The sequence below is a fragment of the Saccopteryx leptura genome, chromosome 1 (genome assembly GCF_036850995.1).
Source record: "Saccopteryx leptura isolate mSacLep1 chromosome 1, mSacLep1_pri_phased_curated, whole genome shotgun sequence".
NCBI classification, from domain to species: domain Eukaryota; kingdom Metazoa; phylum Chordata; class Mammalia; order Chiroptera; family Emballonuridae; genus Saccopteryx; species Saccopteryx leptura.
Window position 1 is genome coordinate 288,772,156 of NC_089503.1, and position 20,909 is coordinate 288,793,064.

At 37.6% G+C, this 20,909-nt stretch overlaps 1 protein-coding gene across 1 annotated transcript; it reads left to right on the forward strand.

The window, feature by feature from the left end:
- The first annotated feature begins 19,114 nt into the window (after positions 1–19,114).
- Positions 19,115–20,035, forward strand: LOC136389365 (taste receptor type 2 member 7-like). Its single transcript, XM_066361171.1, has one exon. The coding sequence runs from the start codon at positions 19,115–19,117 to the stop codon at positions 20,033–20,035; it is 921 nt and encodes a 306-aa protein (XP_066217268.1).
- Positions 20,036–20,909: the final 874 nt, after the last annotated feature.

Genomic DNA, 20,909 nt, shown 5'->3' on the forward strand with positions numbered 1-20,909 from the left:
ATTGACTTCTCTGTATGGTAATTTTGTATCCTGCGACCTTACTGTATTGGCTTATTGTTTCTAGTAGTCTTTTTGTGGATTCTTTGGGGTTTTCGATGTATAGGATCATATCATCTGCAAAAAGTGATACCTTTACTTCTTCTTTTCCGATATGGATGCCTTTTATTTCTTTGTCTTGTCTGATTGCTCTGGCTAGAACCTCTAGTACCACATTAAATAAGAGTGGAGAGAGTGGACAACCCTGTCTTGTTCCTGATTTAAGGGGAAAAGCCTTCAGTTTAGTGCCATTTAATATGATGTTAGCTGATGGTTTATCATATATGGCCTTTATCATGTTGAGATATTTTCCTTCTATACCCATTTTGTTGAGAGTCTTAAACATAAAATTGTGTTGTATTTTATCGAAAGCCTTTTCTGCGTCTATTGATAAAATCATGTGGTTTTTGTTCTTTGTTTTGTTGATATGGTGTATTACGTTAACCGTTTTACGTATGTTGAACCATCCTTGAGATTCTGGGATGAATCCCACTTGATCATGATGTATTATTTTTTTAATATGTTGTTGTATTCGATTTGCTAGTATTTTGTTTAGTATTTTAGCATCTGTATTCATTAGAGATATTGGTGTGTAGTTTTCTTTTTTTGTGCCATCCTTGCCTGGTTTTGGTATGAGGGTTATGTTGGCTTCGTAAAATGTGTTTGGAAGTATTGCTTCTTCTTCAATTTTTTGGAAGACTTTGAGTAGAATAGGAACCAAGTCTTCTTTGAATGTTTGATAAAATGTGCTGGTATAGCCGTCAGGGCCTGGACTTTTATTTTTGGGGAGGTTTTTAATGTTTTTTTCTATTTCTTCTCTACTGATAGGTCTGTTTAGGCTTTCTGCTTCTTCTTGACTCAGTCTAGGAAGGTTGTATTGTTCTAGGAATTTATCCATTTCTTCTAGGTTGTTGAATTTAGTGGCATAAAGTTTTTCATAGTATTCTACAATAATTCTTTGTATATCTACGGTGTCCGTGGTGATTTCTCCTCTTTCATTTTGGATTTTGTTTATATGAGTTCTTTCTCTTTTTTCCTTGGTAAGTCTTGCCAAGGGTTTGTCAATTTTGTTGATCTTTTCAAAGAACCAGCTCCTTGTTCTATTAATTTTTTCTATAGTTTTTCTGTTCTCTAATTCATTTATTTCTGCTCTGATTTTTATTATCTCCTTTCTTCAGCTGGTTTTAGGTTGTCTTTGTTCTTCTTTTTCTAGTTCCTTAAGGTGGGAAGTTAAGTGGTTCACTTGGGCTCTCTCTTGTTTGTTCATATATGCCTGAAGTGATATGAACTTCCCTCTTATCACTGCTTTTGCTGCATCCCATAGATTCTGATACGTCGTATTGTCATTTTCATTAGTCTGTATATATCTTTTGATCTCTGCACTTATTTCTTCTTTGACCTATTCATTTTTTAAAAGTATGTTGTTTAGTTTCCACATTTTTGTGGGATTTTTTTTCCTCTTTTTTGCAGTTGAATTCTAGTTTCAATGCTTTATGATCAGAAAATATGCTTGGTACAACTTCGATTTTTCTGAATTTGCTGATGTTGTTTTTGTGGCCCAACATATGGTCAATTCTTGAGAATGATCCATGTACACTGGAGAAAAATGTATACTCAGTCACTTTGGGATGAAATGTCCTGTAGATGTCTATCATATCCAGGTGCTCTAGTGTTTTGTTTAAGGCCACTATATCTTTGTTGATTCTCTGTATGGATGACCGATCTAGAGCCGTCAGCGGTGTATTGAGGTCTCCAAGTATGATTGTATTTTTGTCAGTTTTTGTTTTAAGATCAATAAGTAGCTGTCTTATATACTTTGGTGCTCCTTGGTTTGGTGCATATATATTAAGAATTGTTATGTCTTCTTGATTCAGTGTCCCCTTAGCCATTATGAAATGGCCATTTTTGTCTCTGAGTACTTTTCCTGTTTTGTAGTCAGCATTATCCGATATAAGTATTGCTACACCTGCTTTTTTTTTTATGTTATTTGCTTGGAGTATTGTTTTCCAGCCTTTCACTTTGAATTTGTTTTTATCCTTGTTACTTAGATGAGTTTCCTGTAGGCAGCATACAGTTGGATTTTCTTTTTTAATCCATTCTGCTACTCTGTGCCTTTTTATTGGTGAGTTTAATCCGTTTACATTTAGTGTAATTATTGATACTTGTCAGTTCCCTATTGCCATTTTATATCTTGCTTTCTGTTAGTTTTGTGTCTTGTTTGATCCTTCTCTTTTGTTTTTCTATCTTTTGTTTTTATTTGGTTGTATTCCATACATCTTTCCTCTGTTGCTATCTTTTTAATCTCATGTGCTTCTGTGGTGGTTTTTTCAACGGTGGTTACCTTTGAGTAATGAAAAGGGTCCCTACCCTGTTCATTGTAGCGAACTATTTTGTGAGTACTTTTGCACTCCATCGTCCTTTGCTACTGTTTATCTCCATCATCTCCCCCTCTTTCTTTTTGTTGTAGTCACAGTTTAAATTTGGTTTTATTGTGTTCTTCTTGGAGCTTTTACTTGTGGCTCTGTTTTTTTTGTTGTTGTTGTTCTTTGTATCTGATTGTAGAACCCCCTTTCCAGAATTTCTGGAGTGGGGGTTTTCTGATGATAAATTCCCTCATCTTTTCTGTATCTGTGAATGTTTTTATTTCTCCTTCATATTTGAAGGATAGCTTTGATGGGTATAGTATTCTTGGCTGAAAGTTCCTCTCTTTCAGGACTTTAAATATTGGGGTTCACTCTCTTCTAGCTTGTAGAGTTTCTGCTGAGAAATCTGATGATAATCTAATGGGCCTTCCTTTATATGTTGTATTCTTCTTTTCCCTGGCTGCCTTGAGAATTTTTTCTTTGCTGTTGGTTTGTGTCAATTTCATTATGATATGCCTTGGAGTAGGTTTGTTGGGGTTAAGAAAACTCAGAGTTCTGTTTGCTTCTTGAACTTGAGGCTTTAGTTTTTTCCACAGGCTTGGGAAGTTCTCATCTATTATTTGTTTGAGTATGTTCTCCATTCCATTTTCTCTCTCTTCTCCCTCTGATATACCTATTATTCTTATGTTATTCTTTTTGATGGAGTCAGATAATTCTTGTAGGGCTATCTCATTTTTTTTAATTTTTGAGTCTCTTTCTTCTTATCTCTGTTGTGCCTCAAGTTGCTTGTCTTCTATTTCACTAATCCTCTCTTCTATCTGACCTGTTCTATTAGCTAAGCTTGTTACTTCGTTTTTCATCTCGTGAATTGAGTTTTTCATCTCTGTTTGATTTGTTTTTATAGTTTCAATTTCTTGGACATATATTCTTTGTGTTCATTGAGTTGTTTTCTGAGCTCCCTAAATTGCCTTTCTGTGTTTTCTTGTATATCTCGGAGGATTTTTAGGATTTCTATCTTGAATTCTCTGTCATTTAGCTCCAAGGTTTCCAATATATTAAATTTTTTCTCCATAGATTTTTCCTCATCTAGCTGTGTTACCTCTCTTTCTTTTGTATCCATGATATTCAATTTTCTCTTCCTTAATGGCATCTGAGGGTGGTTTTGTTGATAGTATTAATGAGATTTAATAAAGAATAAAAAGTTAAAAAAATAAAAAAAATAATAAAAAAATAAAAAATCGAAAAGTTTTTTTTAAAAAAAATTAATGAAATAAAGAAAAATAAAATAAAATAAAAATTTTTAAAAAAGGAAATTATTCCCCCCCTCCTTTTTTCCTCTCCTCTCCTCTCCCCTCTTTCTTGAGCAAGTCTTGTGGTGAACTGTGAATTATAACAAACAATGCCTGTGATGTAGGGCTTGAATTGGGGAAAAGTAATAAAGGGGCAAAAAAAAAAAAAAAAGAAAAAAAAAGAAGAAAAAAGAAAAAAAGAAAAAAAAAAGAAAAAAAAAGAGCGTATGGACCCACAAAAAACAAATAAGGAAAAAATTTGGGTCAAGAATAAAATGATTTGCTTTTAGGTGTTGGTTGTCTAAGAGTTATGATGAGAGGAATAAGAGGAAAACGGAAAAATTGGGGGACAAATTAAGAAATTACTATTGTATTTAGTGGAACAAGAACTAGATAAAATGGAGAGCCAGGGATTGGAGCACTGCTAGTGAGTTAAAAAGGTGAAGTAAAAACCCCCCAAAATGCCACAAACATAAGTTTCAGTCCCAGATAAGATAATTTGTTTGTTATTGAGGTTTGAATGAGAGGAGATGTAAAGGAGAAAGGAAGAAACTAATATAGAGGGAGTAAAGAAAGAGAGAGAGAGAAAAAAAGAGGGAACCACTAAAAGAAGAAAAAGGAAAGGAGAGAGAGAGAGAGAGAGATTTAAGGGTTTTGGATTGCAACCCTCATAGAGAGAAAGGAAGAGAAGAGAAAAGATAATGGGAGATGTAACACTTATGGGTAGTGTAGTTCAAGGAGAGGAGAGAGTAAGACCGGCAGAGAGTTAATCGGCCAAATTGGAGAAGGAAAAAAAAGTATCAAGAATGAAGATAAGAGAAACAAACGAACAAATATAATAAAATGGGATAGGTTATAAAGTCTGCAGATTATTCTTGATTTTGAGCGGTTATCTTCTTGCTTTTTCTTTTCTCTCCCTCTTCCTGGTTGGTGACTCTGTACGCTGGGTTCTGCCCCTTTGGCACGCTCAGGTAGAGGTTTGCAGTTGATAAGTCTCTATGGCAATGTCATGTATTGTGCTTTAGTCTCGTTGGCAGTCGAGCCTCATTATCATTTATAGGCTCCGACAGTGTGAGAGTCTGTGTTCCTGGAGCCTTTCTCCTGGTCTTTCCTTCCTCAATTAGTAGCCTGATAATCCAGCTATGGGGTTGCTGCTGCCTCTGCCTGGATAGTAAGAGGCTCAAAGAGTTGGCAACTCCCCACTCTATTTCCACTCAGCACAGGGCTCTGGGTAAGGCTCAGTCAGTCAGAGCTGCTAGCATAATCAGGCAGGCTTTCCGCCCACTCAAAGACCTCTGGCTCTGCCACTCTGTCCGGTAACACAGGCGGGCGCACACTTCCGGGGCGCTTGGAGGTAACTCTCACTCACTGTCTGTGCGTGCAAACCAGGATATCCGGCCAGCAGTCTCACTCTCTGAATGAAACCCCCAACTGCAGGGAAAAGTTGCAGTGTTGGAATTGAGTCTCACTTCGTCCCCGTGCGCGGCTTTTGCAAGGCGCTGGGGTGGTCCGAGATTCCGCTTTGGCCCACACAAAGGCCCCTGACTCTGCCCCTCTGTGCAATAACACGGGCGCGCACTGCCGATTCACTCGGAGGAATCTCTCATTCACTATCTGCGCGCGCAGACCAGGATATGAGGCTGGCCGCGTTTCCCTCTGAGTAAAACCCCCTCCAGCACGGAAAATCTCCACCGTTGGAATTAGTTCTCACTCCCTCCCATGCGTGGCTTTCCCAGGGCGCTGGGGCTGCCCAGAGACTCTGCCCTCGGCCCACAGAAAGGCCTCTGACCCTGCCTCTCCGTGGGACAACACGGGCACCCACTCTCGGGGCCTAGGAAGAAATCTCTCGCCCACTAACTGCGCGCACGCTGACCAGGAGACCGGGTAAAATGGCCGCCCCGCTTGTCTTTCTTTCTTTGGGTTTGGCGCGAGTGTTAGCTTGTATTGCCCGGGTTGCCACAGGATCAGTTTTTCCTTGGCTTGGATCTCCGTGCCACAGCCTGGTTCGGCCGTTTGTGCCGTGGCCTGGATCTATTCACCCCCTTTGCCCGCCTCAGTTTTTATATTCACAGTTACCAGAGAAAGCCGCCCTGTTTAGGTTAGTGAGGAAGGCGGAGCATTTCTTATTCCCTATTTCCTTTGGGGTTTGGTTATATATTTAGCCAATTTTTCACTCGACCATACCTTTGGGTGTATTGCGAAGCATCTGGAGGCTCCAAATATAGGTTTTTCTGTTTCTGGTTGAAGATCTTGTTGAGTTTTGGGGGAGATTTATCGGTATCGCTTCCTACCCAGCCATTACTCTCTGGTTTTTCCTTTCTGAAAGCAGGAGGTAGGTTTGCTTTCTCTCATTAGCATAAAGATAGCTTCATGATAATATTAGAACATAATGTTAACATTGCATTTTGAATTTCTGCATTTAACTAGGCCTTCAAAACACCCATCTGTGTCCCTGTTTTTGGTGAGAAGAAGAAGAGGAAAGTGATTACTCTTGATATAAAACTCAAGTTAATTGCCCAACTGTAGGGTAAAGCATAAGTGCTCTGACCATGTTTGAGGTAGGCTACACTATGATGATCAGTGCATTAGGTGTATTAAATGCATTTCAACTTATATTTTCAATTTAGATGTTTTTATTAAGACATAACCCCATTGTAAGTAGAGAAACATCTGTCATTTTTGGCCCTAACCAAAACAATGTTAGTGAATTGTAGGGGTAGAAGCTAGGTCTGTAGGGAAGGTTAAGAAGGGAACAACATGTGAGAAAGCAGAGACAGGGTGAAAATATAACATTTAAGTAAACTTTGTTATTAAGGGCATTAGAAAATGGAGCGTGGAAACAGGGCAACATTTTACTTTTTTCATTGGTTCTATTTTTAAACTGAATGACAGTGAATACGTGCAAATTGAAATAATTCAATAGAGAGGGATATAATATAGGACAGGGATACTGATTGCTGGGACTATTATGTTAAAATCATGGCCCTGACAAATCAGTTGAACCCTCAGACCTGAAATAGTCATATTTCGGTGGAGGAGGCTGAAGTTTGGAACCCCCAAATTCCCTGGCAGCTTCAGGACCACCAGAGGCAGACCCCTACCCCTTACAAGAACAGAAGAGTCTCCTCATTCTCAAAAACTGCTCAGTTACTCAACTGAGACAACTTGTCATTCGTTCTTTTCTAGATATGCCCTACCAAATCTGTATGATTTTATTAAGCAATGTCACTCCAAGAAATTCAATTTAAAAAGATAGATGTACCTTACTAGTCTTTATTGCTTTAGGACAAGGTTCTAGCACAGCCCCATAGAGTATAAGTACAGTTCTGCTCCAAAAGAAGATAGCTTCATGCTAATCTTAGCACATATTGTTAAGATATCAGTGGGAATATGAAAAAATGTTGGAAATGAATCTTGAGGGATGTGGACCAAGGGGTTCTCTCAACTTAGCCTGGCTATGGAGAATTTATTGACATGGAGACCCTCAATAATGACTTGGGATGTCATATTTTGGCAAGGGCACATAAATTCAGTCTTGATTCTCTGGACTCATAATGGTAGTACACCTCCATAAAGTTTGGACAAAATGGTGGCCTAATTATGATGTGAAGTTGCTGCAATTTCCTTGGCATAATATCTAGAAAGATGAGAAAGGACATTAAAATGCAACATCAGAAAAGATTGACTACATGATACATTAGAGCCCACTACCTATGTTTTCTAGGAACATAGGAAGGAAAAGCTGGAGATGGAGATTAGTTCTACATTGTTAAGAATATTATGAATGGCAAACATAATTGTAGTTGGTTCTATGGGCCACAAAGTGATTTTTGGAGAGTTGAGTAGCATGATCATTTCTTTGCAAATACTTCAGGCTTAAGTATAAATCTGAAAATATCAAGTTTTGTCTTATGGAAAAGATACCTCTTTATCAAGAGATTTATTTTTATTTGATCAAACTGGAAGTTGCCTCTGGTAGACTGGAAGATGGCTTTCTCAGATAATATTAGAAAAGAAGAAATTGGGACTAGAGCTCTGAAATAAAGATAGTGTGGTCAGCCATGCAGTTTTTAACCCGGAAAGTCAAGTTTGGTGTTTCTTTCTTAACATAAAGCATGACATTAAGTGGTTCATTTATGAATATTCTTGACTATTTACCAAACTTGTATTGTGAAAAAATGTGTTGATATGGATATGAGATCATAAGCTTTGATGTCCAGTATTTTGATTGAAATGATAGTAACCCATTAACTAGTAAATTTGTGTCACTTTTCTGTAATGTTTAGTGTTGTTCTGAGTCTTGTAGTTTTTATTTTTTCCTTTTCTTCTCTATGCTCTCAATAAAGAATAAAATATTGTGAAAGAAGGTCACACTTGAGGCTCCTCACATATTCTCCCAGTAAGAAAAAGTTCTATCTTTATTCAATTCCTCACCCAAGTCATTTTCAAATGTTTCTATCCCAGATTTATAGATTTTTATAGATTTATTTTCACCGTGGAATGTGCCCAGTCCATTTACAGAATGGTGACATAATTTCAGAAACTAGACGGAAGTGGTTTGCCCATAAGGAATGGAACTATAGCCCAAATTGATTAGAAATTTGGAGATCTTTATTTACCAGCCGGTGGTCTGTCTGCTGCATGGGGTAGCAACGATCAACAATAAGCTTGGGGGAGAGAAGTATATATAGACAAGAACCACAAGGTTACAGTTACTTCAGCACATTTATACAATATCTTTGCAAAAGCACACACTGTTCTAAAGATAATAAACTAGCTTTCTGTAATGTCCGCAAGGCTGACACATAAGGAATGCATTCTGCTTCTGTTTAGGTTTGAGTCTAGCTATTGAAGCCATGAGAATTTTCTACTTTAGCTGTAGCTATAATATAAGCTAAATTGGGTCACGGGTCCTTCGTAGCATGTGCTGGGACACCAATACATTCCCCACTGGTTTTATCAGGGAAACAAATCATTGTTTCTTTATTGGTATAAATGAGCTGATAATGTGCCCTTAATACTAGAAGCTTTATGGCTTGAATTCTTTATTTTTGTACATACTGCATAATACATGACCCAACGGTGGCCACTACTATAAGTAAAATGAGGGGTCCAGTTAGAGCAGTAAGTAATGTAGTGAGCCAAGGAGATGAAGAGAATAATTTCTTATATTAATTTCTTTCTGACTTGATTTTTTCTTCTCTGTTCTGACGACTTCTTTCAATCTGCACAAACCTTCTGTAATTTACATAACCCCTTACTTTTTGTAAACTATTCAGAAATAACTGGCTTTCATAACAACTTATTTCCTTTTTCATTTAAAAGTATTTCTATACTTTATACCTTTTATTAACAAAACTATACAACTTTTTTCTAGTCTGAACTCTTAATTTTAAAAGTCTTAACCCATTGGGAGTCAACCTGGTCCCTACTGCCCACTAGTGGGCATTCCAGATTTCATCGTGGGAGGTAGCGGAGCAACAAAATATAAATAAAATGATAAATTTAACTATAGAAAGTTGTTTTATAAAGATTTATTCTGCCAAACAGCAAAAGTTTGACATAAAGTACTTGGTAAGTAATTATTATTATATGCTTTAACTTGCTGTAACTCTGCTTTATAAATTTTATAAAGTAAAGTTACTTCCCTTCTTTATAAGTCACCATTACTGTGGAACTGGTGGACAGTTAGAAAATTTTACTACTAACAGAGATACAAAAGTGGGCGGTAGGTATAAAAAGGTTGACTACCCCTGTCTTAATCTATAGTGACAAATAAGCTGGTAATACGTAATTTTCTTTAAAGTATATTTCCTTTTGGAAGTGTCCTCCCTCTAGGTAGCTAGTATTTATAGGTTAAGTATAAGTACATATATTTTTTATTTATCTTGTAGCTTCTCTTCTAGTAAAGAGACTTATACTTCTTTTCTGTATGAGTTATGGTAGTACATGTATTAACCCTTAAGATAACTTGCTCTGGCTTTCCTTTGACCTCAGGCTCCCTCCCTCCCTAAAGTCTAATTAAAAAGATGTTCTCAGTGAATTTCTTCAGGAATTAGCCATATGTAGACTAGATAGCTTCCAGTTTGTGGCTGGAGTAGGTCATGCTGTCCTTCTCAGGATCAGTTTACAAGGTTCAGTGGGATTAGTCTCTGTTATCCGTGAGGGTGTCTCTGCTGGGACTGCAGGCTTCAACCAGCTGTGGTGGACCTGTCTACAAAGAAGTCAGTCCTTGGGGGGTGTACTTCTTTACTTAGATGAGTCTACAGGTCGGAAGGCATGTACCAGATCTCTTGGTCATGCTGGAGGTGCCTCTCAAATAGTCTTTTGGCCAGCCTGCTGAGTAATTTGTAGACCCTGTAAGTACTTAAGGAAGGAGTGGTTACTTAACTCAGCTTTTATTTTTTCTCTGAATTTTGGTAGGAAGGGATGGGGTCTCCTAAACATTATTTCAAAAGGAGTGAATTCTTCCCTGTAGAGGGTGTACTTTTCCCTAAGGAGGGCTAAGGGGAGTAAGGTGGGCTACTTTTCACCAGTTTCAAAACAAATTTGGTTAAAATCTGACTCATGCATTCTACCTGTCCTGAACTTTGGGGCCTGTAGGCACAATTTATTTCCAATTAATATTGAGTGCCTTTCCTACCTGTCAATTTCTTTGCTCAATATTTATTTGGGCACAGACTAAACACTCAACATTATGACTTCTTATTCTTAGTAGTCCCTTTCCTGCTGACAAAATCTTTTTCTAATTGGTTGCAAAATATCTTAGGCAACCTGGGTTCTAGTAAAATTACCAAAATTTTCTAAAACCACACTGGCTTTTGGGCTACCTTATTTATAGTATCATCAGCTACTTGCTTTTTTCTAGAGTTTCTATGGAGTCCTCCCTTTTTTGGTTCCCTGAACAGTAGATGATGGCCACTGTTTCCGGAGAGCAGTCTCCTGCATTCTCCAGGGTGAGGGTTTGAGCTTCACCTTTGTTAGTTCTTAAGCCTTCTTCTGATGGTCCCTCTTCGACTGTGCCTGTCTTAGGTTGTTCCTGACTTCAGAAATCTTACCCATCTTTGTGTTACTAGCCATCTAAGGGGCCAAACAGAGTAAGTTATGTGAGTGAGGGGGGAGAAGTGTCCCTTCTAAAATGCTTAGTTTTAGCAGCTGATGTTTTTACCTTTTGGAAAACTTATAAAATTATTTTCTTTCTAATTTCTAGAGCTGAACACTATGTAAGGGCTAAACTGACTGCCTTAGTATCTTCTGGCACCTCTAGGTCTAGAGATGCATAGACTCTGTAAGCTTTCTATAGTCTAAGAAAGCTGCAGGGGTCTTCTGAGGATCCTGAATAACTTCTGACACCTTAGACAGCTTTATGGTTCTTTTTCTTTCTCGAGGTAGTCTCGGTTGTCCTAAGTGGGGCTGCGTATGTGCAGTACAGATTCTAATAGTCCTGTGAAGGCTCAAGGCTTTTCCAAAAAAGGGGATTCTGAGCTTTCTAATTCTATAGGCTACTTTAAAAAAAGGATTTAAACTATTTCATATTATATTCTAAGAAAATATACCTTATTTATATTGTAACTTTATGTACCCTAACAGATAATATCTAAAAAGCTCAAGAGAAATAGATTTCTGTTCACATCTTTTAGTCCTTTTAATCTGGGTACAAAACTGAAATGTTCCCTACTACTAAAATTAGTCATCTATTTTCTCTTTTCTCTCTTCTACCTATTGTGTTGAGAAGTCTTCTGTTAAGCTAATCAATAGTAATGTTAGTCACTCTGGGTTTGGTGACCTAACACTGAACAATTAACAATTACTGAATCATCATGTTAATAATTATTACATATCCTCTAATATTTGAACTAAGATTTCAATATCACAGGGCCATGAAATAGCAAATAAAAAGGAGAATTAAGAAAAGATTCTTGAAATACCATTAACGTTTCTAACATAGAGAATAATTTTCTAGAACAATGGATCCTTGTAACAAAAAGGAAGTCTTTGTATTTGGCAGACTATACAATTTTATATGCTTTATTATAAGTACAAAGTTAGTACAATTTACAATAAAAGGATTATTAACTTCTATTCCTAATGAACTACTGATTTACAGAGAAAAATAAGAAATGGTCAAAATGCAGTTAAATTTTACAAACTTATTTTCCTGACTGTGGGATGTTCTAGTATACATAAGGTTCTTAATTTTCTCAGGGACATTGTAACCCTATAATTCTCTGAGGACCCTTTCTTACAACTCTTGACTATTATGGCTAAAGCAGTGGGTTTAGGAGGGGCCATATTCCCTAAATCTTCTCTTCAGGTCTGGCTCTAGGTAGAAGGCGGGGATTCCCTGGAGCCAAAGCAGAGGAGGGAGGGGGGCTGTAGTAAGCTGTTATCTTTTGCCTGACCAAGCAGTGGCATAGCCCTTGAGCTAAGAAAGAAGTCTTGGATCCAAGAAAAGAGATCTAGTGGGTACAGGAAAGATGGCTTTAAACCAGAAAATGTCACGAGAGAGTTCTCTGATGAACAGAGAAACTTCAGAACAGACAGCCCAGAAGTGTACTAGGAAGCCTGAGGCAGAACCTAATTCTTTACTAATGTCTTGGTCCTGGAGAATTTCAAATTGATTACTCACAGAAAAGCTAGAATTCAGTAAAGCAAAAGATTTGCCTTACTTACCTCCAGAGGTCAGAATTTACACTCTTCAATTTTGCCATATCTGGGGACCAGTAGTGTCTGCTGGGAAGTTGGCTGAGACCTACAGAAACACTGGAGCCCTGGAATGTCTCAGGGGGCGCCCCTCCTAGAGATTCAGTGGGTTCAGGCAATGCCCCAGAGAGGCTGACCAGTCCATGTCCAGGACACCTGAATATGACTGATTGAAACTGATAAGCAAGAGAGATATTAGTAGATCCCTTGGAAGGCCAGTACCTCGGGCAGGTGTGTGGGGGTGCTGGCCACTCTAACTCGCACAGGGTGTAGAGTCTCCTGGAGCTAACGGTTGCTCTGTATACATAGCTTGTTTCCTGAAGTCCTGGAAATTATTCAAAAAACACTCAAGTGGCATACACTTAGCAAACTGCAGACTGACCCATATTGAAGGACTTGACGAGGTCTAGATTGAGAAAGACAACTAGACAAACACTCCCCAGAGAATGTATAGACAAATAAAAAGTAAACTAGACAAAATCAAACCTGAAACCCAACTGGCCAACAAACTGAACCTGATATCAAACCTGAGATCACAGGCCACAGTCGTGTGCCAGGATTGGGTCAGAGATGTTATGCTGTGTCCAGCCATACTGGCTACCCCCTTGGGTGTGCCACTACCTGTCTGGACCCAGTTGCTACCAGTAAGATTAGCCTGGGGCTGAGAAAGGTCCCTCAGAGATCTCCCCCTAGGAAGAGCACCCAAAGGCCCAAATGGGCTGATCACCAGAAAATTCTGGCGAATACTGGATGAGCCTCCAAATGCTGTGGTTTGTCCATAAGCAAGAAAACCAGAACCCAAATTGATTAGGAATTTGTAAAGCTTTTATTCACCAGCTAGTGGTCTGTTGGCTGCACGGGGAAGCAACAAACAGCAATGAGCTTGGGGGGAGAGGGGTATATATAGACAAAAACTGCAAGGTTACAGTTACTTCAGCACATCTGTATAATATCTTTGCAAAAACACACACTGTTCAATGATAATAAACCACCTTCCTGTAATATCTGCAAGGCTGACACACAAGGAACACATCCCACCTCTGTTAGTAAGATTAGGTCTGAGTCTAACTATTGAGGCTGTGAGAACTTTCTACATTAGTTGTAGCTGTAAGCTAAATTGGATCAGGGGTCCTCCCTAGTATGTGCTGGCATGCCAGTACAAATACTGAGCACGCCAAAACAACCAGGGACTGATTCTGTCTCTAGAAAAAGGCCAGTTCTTCAACTAATTCCAGAACTGAATCTGTCAGTGAATGAGAAATAAATATGCTGGATTTTTGTTTTTGTTACATAACCTATACATTTTTAATTAATACTAATAGTACAAGCAAACTACTTACATCCCTGAAAGAAATATCGATTAAAGCATTTATTTTAATTCTCACCTAATTTTATTTCAATCTTTTTGGGCTGTCAGCATTCACATGTTCCCAATTTGTATAACCAAATTTTGACACCCAAAGAAACAGAGACCTCCTCGCTTAGAAAAATTCCTGCCCTGACTGTGTAGAGCCCAACAACTATGGGATGTTTCACACCTCTTTATTGATCTCCACTCAGAGGCTTTGGAGAAAGATGAAATAAGTGTGTTGTAATTAGTCTATGTATGCTCATTCATTCTTTAAAAATATGGTAAGTATGTTTTTGCACTGTATTAGTTTGCTAGGGCTGCTGTGATGTACTATAAACTGAGTGGCAGAAACAACAGACACTTATTTTATCACTGTTCTGGAAACTAGACATCCTAGATTAAGATGTTAGTTCTGCCTGAGGGCTGAGACAGAGCTGAACCAGGTCTCTTAGCTACTGTGTTTTGAAGTCAATATTTAGTGCTCTTTAGCTTGTGCTATATCACCCAAATCTCTGTTTTCATCTTCACATGGTATTCTCCCTGTGTATGTATCTCCCAGGTATCCCCTTTGTATAAAGTACACCAGTCATACTGGATTAGGAGCCCACCGGCCTCTCAAATGAGCTCATCTTAACTAATTACATCTGGAGCAACCTTACTTCAAGGTTGCATTCTGAGATACTTAGGTTAGGACTGCAACATATAAATTTCTGGGAGACATAATTCAACTCATAATACTCACTTTACACCTTTCCTTGTTCTGGCAGATTTTGCTTTATGCCATATGTGCAAAAGAAACAAGTTGAGTCAACATTTATGAGTTAAATGTAGTGCATGAGGTGTATCAGTATGTGCCTAAACCAAGGGAAAGTTTATCTGATTGACATCTTGATGATGTCTATGGATGATGTCATCAACAGATCATAATGAGGGCATACAGGTCCTAGAGGCCCTCCCGGATCCCAGACATAAACAGAAATGTAATAATAATGCACCCATGCATTGAAAGACCTCCAAAGATTAAGAAAGTTTACAATGTAATTTTCTCTGTGTTTGAATGGAAAATAGTATGTGTAATTGATAATGTGAACTTGGAAAACTGTCTTGTTAGTCTCAAGAATAAGTGTTTTTGCTTTGAAATATTGATGGTAGTTAAGTTCTCAAAAATAATTTAAAATCTGAGAAAACCTGAGCTACTTGTCGAACTGTACAATACAGAACATTTGGAGTCCAATCAGAGCTTTGCACCTCCCAGCTTGTCCTTCTTGTCCCTTAACTGAGAACCATGACTGTAAAAGAAAAACAAGAGCCAGAGTTCAATGCTCATGAATTTATTGGTGATTTAATGTTGGAAAAAGGGCAGGTGAAGTTTACATCACTGAAAAGTCCACGGTCACCGGTTGATTGCTATCAATTCTAAAACAGAGAGAAAGATTTTAGACATGAGTAATGACTTAGCCTGAGCATCATCTATGCCTGGTATCTGTACTGTTAAGAAGTCTCATTATAAGAAAACACATTGTTAAGAGAGAGGAGAAATAGGAGGAGTGGGGAGATGGAGGAGGGTGGAGGGGGCCTGGAGAGAAGAGAAGAGAAGGTGATGGAGGGGAGACGAGAGGAGAGGAGAGAACAGGAAAGGTAGAACCGAGGGAGGTTGTAGGCTAATATAAGAAGAGAGACTCAAATAAAAGGTCAAGGTAGAAGTTAATTAACAATTGCTCTTAAAAGAATGAAAGAGACTTTTTGTGTGTATAATGTTTAGGCAAAGAGAATCGAGGCAAAGACAAATCTGGAAAAACAGTTTGAATGATTAAAGTCAGAATTAAAAATGAAAATAAAACAGAAACAAAAACTTAAACATTTAAAAAGAAATTCACTAGATTAGTAAATAAAAATGCAACTAATACCTGTGTGATCACTGAAAGTCATCTTTAGTTTGTTTTACTTGTCTTTGGTCACCTCGCTGACCACCGTGGCCATCTCCTCCTCGCTGACCACCTAGGCCACCTTGGCCATCATGGTGGTCTTGGCTTCTGTAGACACTTTGAACATTTCTGCCACCTATTTCTCTTCCACTAGGTGAATTTTCCTGGCCTCCCTGGACATCTCGGCTGTGAGACACATGCTGTTGACCTTCTTCTTCATTTTATCATTCTTGCCACACTGACCTCCATGTTCTTGAGAATCAAGTTGTATGTCCACTGGGAGTTTTCCATTTGATTTTTGATGTTCATAAGTCTGAGAGTAGATTCAGAAACAAACAAGGAGAAAGAAAAGTTCACCATAAACTTAGATGAGGCAGGTAAGAAATCAACTGTAGCCCAAATTTAATTAGAAATAATATATTACTGGTTTAAATGCTACTAAGTAGTGAGCAGAGTGCCAGTGCCTATGAAGAGCAGAGAAATCCTGGCTTCTTCAGAGAGCATGTACTAAGCTTAGCATCTTTTGTTTGCCCTATCACTACTTACTCTCCCCTCTTTTGATGTTTCTGCCACTATTCTATATTGCCATCTATTCTATTCTTGCTGTGATATACAAAGAATCATCTATAAACCATCAGATAGCTCATCATACCTGAGAGAAAACACCAGATTGAGGCACTGTCTCTACCTATAAATATACATGATATCTTGGCAAAAATCTATGGAACAGGACAGAGTAATCATACAACACCCACTCTCACAACTTTTCTATCAACTGTACTCTGTAGAGAAACCAAAAGAGTATATACTATATAAAGCCCACCCTTTATTTTGTCTTTTTGCAAATTTCTGGTACTTCTTATTGAATCCCAGCCTTCATCATCTGTTTTCAATGATTTCTTCATGTTTTTATGATCATCACGCTTTTTAAAAATTGAGTGTATTTTTTTACATTCAATATTATTTTGTATTAATTTTAGGTGTACAGCATAATTATACATTCATATACTTTGCAAAGTATTTCCCCAATATTCTCAATTCCCACATGACACCACACATAGCTGTTACAATACTATTGACTGTATTCACTATGCTGTACTTGACATCCCATGACTGTTCTGTAACCATGCATTCATCATGGTCATCACTGCTACAATCATTCTCTTGTGGATTAAACCTATACTCTATGGCATGCCCATTGTCCCTCACAGCAGACACTAGGATTCTAAGCTTAAAAGACACTGCCTGTCCTCTCAAGTGGCTTACTCTTCATTGTCAGAGCAACAGATATACCTCTGTGTCACTCCTTTTTCAAAAATCTCTTTGTAACCCAGAGAGTAAATTACAAATTCAGTTTGCCATTCATAATCTGGCACCTTTCATAATCTGGAACTAATCCACAGATACAGTTTTGTCTTTCTATATTCACTTCAACCTGGCTGGATTATTTGGCATTCTTAGACCACTGAAATTCTAGTTTATGTGCATATATTTAGCTATGTATTTAACTCAACTTTCTTTCATGCCCTGTTCTTCATGGTCCAGATCACATTGCCTCTCCTGTGGGAGATCTTCTCTATTCTCTCTGGCTCGGATCTCCGTAACATCTTCTTTTCCTACATTTCTGAAAGTGATCATCATAATGCCTATGTTAAATCTTCCATTAGGTCCTGAGTTCCTTAAGGAAAGGAACAATGTTTCATTTATCTTTGCATCCCTGGTACCAAGAATAAAACCCTGTCATAATTATTAAGTATTGACTTTTATCAAGTTAATATTGGGGTTGACTATATAGATAATTAAAGCATTTTTTTCAGGTATCCTTAGAGTCAAGACTTTACAACACCAGATAACTTAGGCAAGAAAAAAAATCAAAAGAATAAAAGTGACCATTTTCTCTAGACCTGAGAGAACTCTTAAATCTAAAGCAAATCAGTGCAGTATTTGTTTTCCTTTTTGATACAGTGACACTATTTCACAACAAGAATTAGTGTGTAAAAATCAGATAAATTTAATCATGTAACGTGCCCCACAAGTTAGAAGGGCTAACGATCCAGATACTCAGATGCAACGTGGAAGGGAGGAGCATGGAGAGTAGAATAAAACACAGTAATTTACTCTTTTGCCTCTTGTGTATACAACAGTCCATGTTACATTTTGAATAAAAAATCTAAGAGTAAGTAATACTCTTCTTTATCATGACTTCTTCACCTTCATATAGTATAGATATTCATATATATACCATGGCTAATTAAATGGCCATTAAATTCAATTGACTAATAAGACAATGTATTGTTTTGGAGACCTTGTGCATATGCCATATAATTGTTAATCTGCACAACCAAGATGAAATGAGGCAAACTATCAGCCTGACCTGTGGTGGTGCAGTGGATAAAGCATTGACCTGGAACACTGACGTAGCTGGTTTGAAACTCAGAGCTTGCCTGGTCAAGGCACATATGGGAAGTGATGCTTCTTACTCCTTCTCAAATAATTTATATTTAATATTAACCTTTTAAACCTTTTAAGTATAGAAATCTTAATATTAAACCAAACATTGGCATTTTAGCAGGACTTAATATGATCATTCAACAAAAATAAAGATTCCTCTACAGATTTCAATTTTTGACCATTTTCTAATTGCTAGAAATGTTTGATATTTGCCAGATAAAATACAAGACACTCAATTATATTTGCATTTTAGTATATCCTGGAAATAGTTATCTTGTGCACTTGGGACATATTAAAAGGGTCTGTACTGTTTATTTGTAATTCAAATTTAGCTGGGTGTTCTGTATTTTTAGTTGCTAAATCTGGCAGGCCTGTTGAGTTTAGTAGATGGGTCATAAGCATAATAAATCTAAAATTGCAGAATGTAACCTGAGAAAGACAGTGTGGAGCTATGAAAGGGAACCGGCCTAATTTGCATCATGGCAAACTGTAACTCAACCTAAATGGACCAGATGTGGAAAGTAAAACTTCCTGGGAAGGTAACTGGACATACAGCAACCAGGCCAGGGGTCGCCAACTGTATTTTTTGTCAGGACTAATTAGGATTGAATGAAGATAACTGCAGTCTTCACCAGTCATTCCAGTCTTTCTTATAAGACAGACTACAATAAAAGAGGTAAAGAAAATAAAGCAAAATCTAAGAAATAGGTATGGATGGCATACTATATCAGTTCAAATAGAAACAAAGTGTATATATTTTTAAAAAATTTTCCATTGATTTGAGATAGAGAAAAAATGAGAAGTATGAACTCGCTATTTCACTTAGTTGTTCCATTCAGTTGTGTGCTCATCGATTGCTTCTCCTACGTGTGCTGACCGGGGAGGTAAACCTGCAACCCTAACACACCAGGTCGACACTATTCACTCAGGCACCTGGCCAGGGCCTGCAGATTTTTCTGTTTCAACATGTTAGATGAAGAAGTAAAGAGAACTTTAATGATCATAGCAGTTGGAGAGTTTTCAGTGGGAATTTTAGGAAATGCATTTATTGGATTGGTAAACTGCATGGACTGGATCAGGAATAAGAAGATTGCTTCCATTGATTTAATCCTTACAAGTCTGGCTATATCCAGAATTTGTCTATTGTGTATTATACTATTTGATTGTTCTACATTGGTGCTGAATCCAGCAGACCAAACGACTAATACAGAAATGAGAACCTTTTCATTCTTCTGGATACTAACCAACCATGTAAGTGTCTGGTTTGCTACCTGCCTCAGCATTTTCTATTTCCTCAAGATAGCTAATTTCTTCCATCCTCTTTTCCTCTGGATGAAGTGGAGAATTGACAGGGGGATCCCTAGGATCCTGCTACTGTGCTTGGCCCTCTCTGTGTTCATTAGCCTTCTTGTGACTGAGAATTTGAATGGTGATTGCAGCCTTTGTGCCAACGCAAAGTGGGAGAGAAACTTAACTTTGGATAAGTTAAGGATAAATGAAGCTCAACATGCTTCCTACCAGGCATGGAATAGTGTCAACCTGTTAACATTGTTCCCCTTTTCTGTGTCCTTGATTTCATTCCTCTTCTTGATCCTCTCCCTTTGGAGACACATCAGGCAGATGAAGCTCACTGCCAGCGGGTGCAGAGATCCCAGTAGAGATGCCCACATGGGAGCCATCAAAGCTATCATCTCCTTCCTCCTGCTTTTCATTTCCTACTATTTTTGCTTTCTCATAGCCACGTCCTGTTACTTCATGGCAGAGAATGATTTAGCAGTGATAATTAGTGAGTTGATAGCTTTAATCTATCCCATAAGCCATTCATTTATCTTAATTCTGGGGAACAATAAATTAAGACAAGAATCTCTCAGGGTGCTATATAAAGTAACACATACAGTAAAAGGAAGAAATTTCTAACAACATAAACTGATCTGAAGACAAATTTTTATTTTCTAAGATAAAGAAAGACAAAATGTTTCTTAATTACCTTTTCATTTTACATTAATATTAGGTTTATATGGTTGATCACCTCAAAATGTATTTGGTATATTAATAACTTAGGAATCTCACATAGAGCTTCTTTTGACTCTTTATCTCTGGCTTCTTTCCTCTTTTCTCTCTTCTCTTTTTCTTCAATCAGAGTTTTCTTGAAATATATTTTAGGACAAATAAGATGTTAATATTGTTATTAACACTGAGAGGAAAGAGTATTTTCCTACTTAGTTCTAAGTCATTTCTCCAGATGCAAATTGTATGGCCAATTCAGAAAAAACTGTAATAATATCTTCCTGTTATTTGCATCCCCATGAAAAGCAGGTGGCTCTTCCTCATGGTCCTGGCTCAATTCTTCTCAAATCATCCAACTAAGCTTCACCTTTGCAAAAGACTCACTAAGGTCATAGTTTTATGGTCTGCAAGTCTATGAATGAAACAGATATTAGTACCAATTATAACCACAAATAAAACAAATTGTGATTAAAATAAATATTATCACAGTAAGTTTAAAAATTATTTCAGGATTATAGATCAATAAAAGAAAGATACTGCATATATGTGACAGAAGGGGGGATGTTCATATTAAAATCTCTATTAAGTAAGGATGACTAAACAAGGAGCCTAAATAGCTTGTTGAAGGATATTTCTTACACAAAAGACATGCATAAGTTTGCTTTAACAAACTAGAACTGTATCCGCATTGATTGTCAAGATACCTTGATAAGATGAGACCTTCAATCAAAAACTTATGTTTTGAGATGTGAAATGTCAAAACTGTCAAAGAAGACATTGATTC

Bases quoted from the DNA above. Each gene is read 5' to 3' on its own strand.
- LOC136389365 (XM_066361171.1), top strand. From the start codon at position 19,115: ATGATCATAGCAGTTGGAGAGTTTTCAGTGGGAATTTTAGGAAATGCA.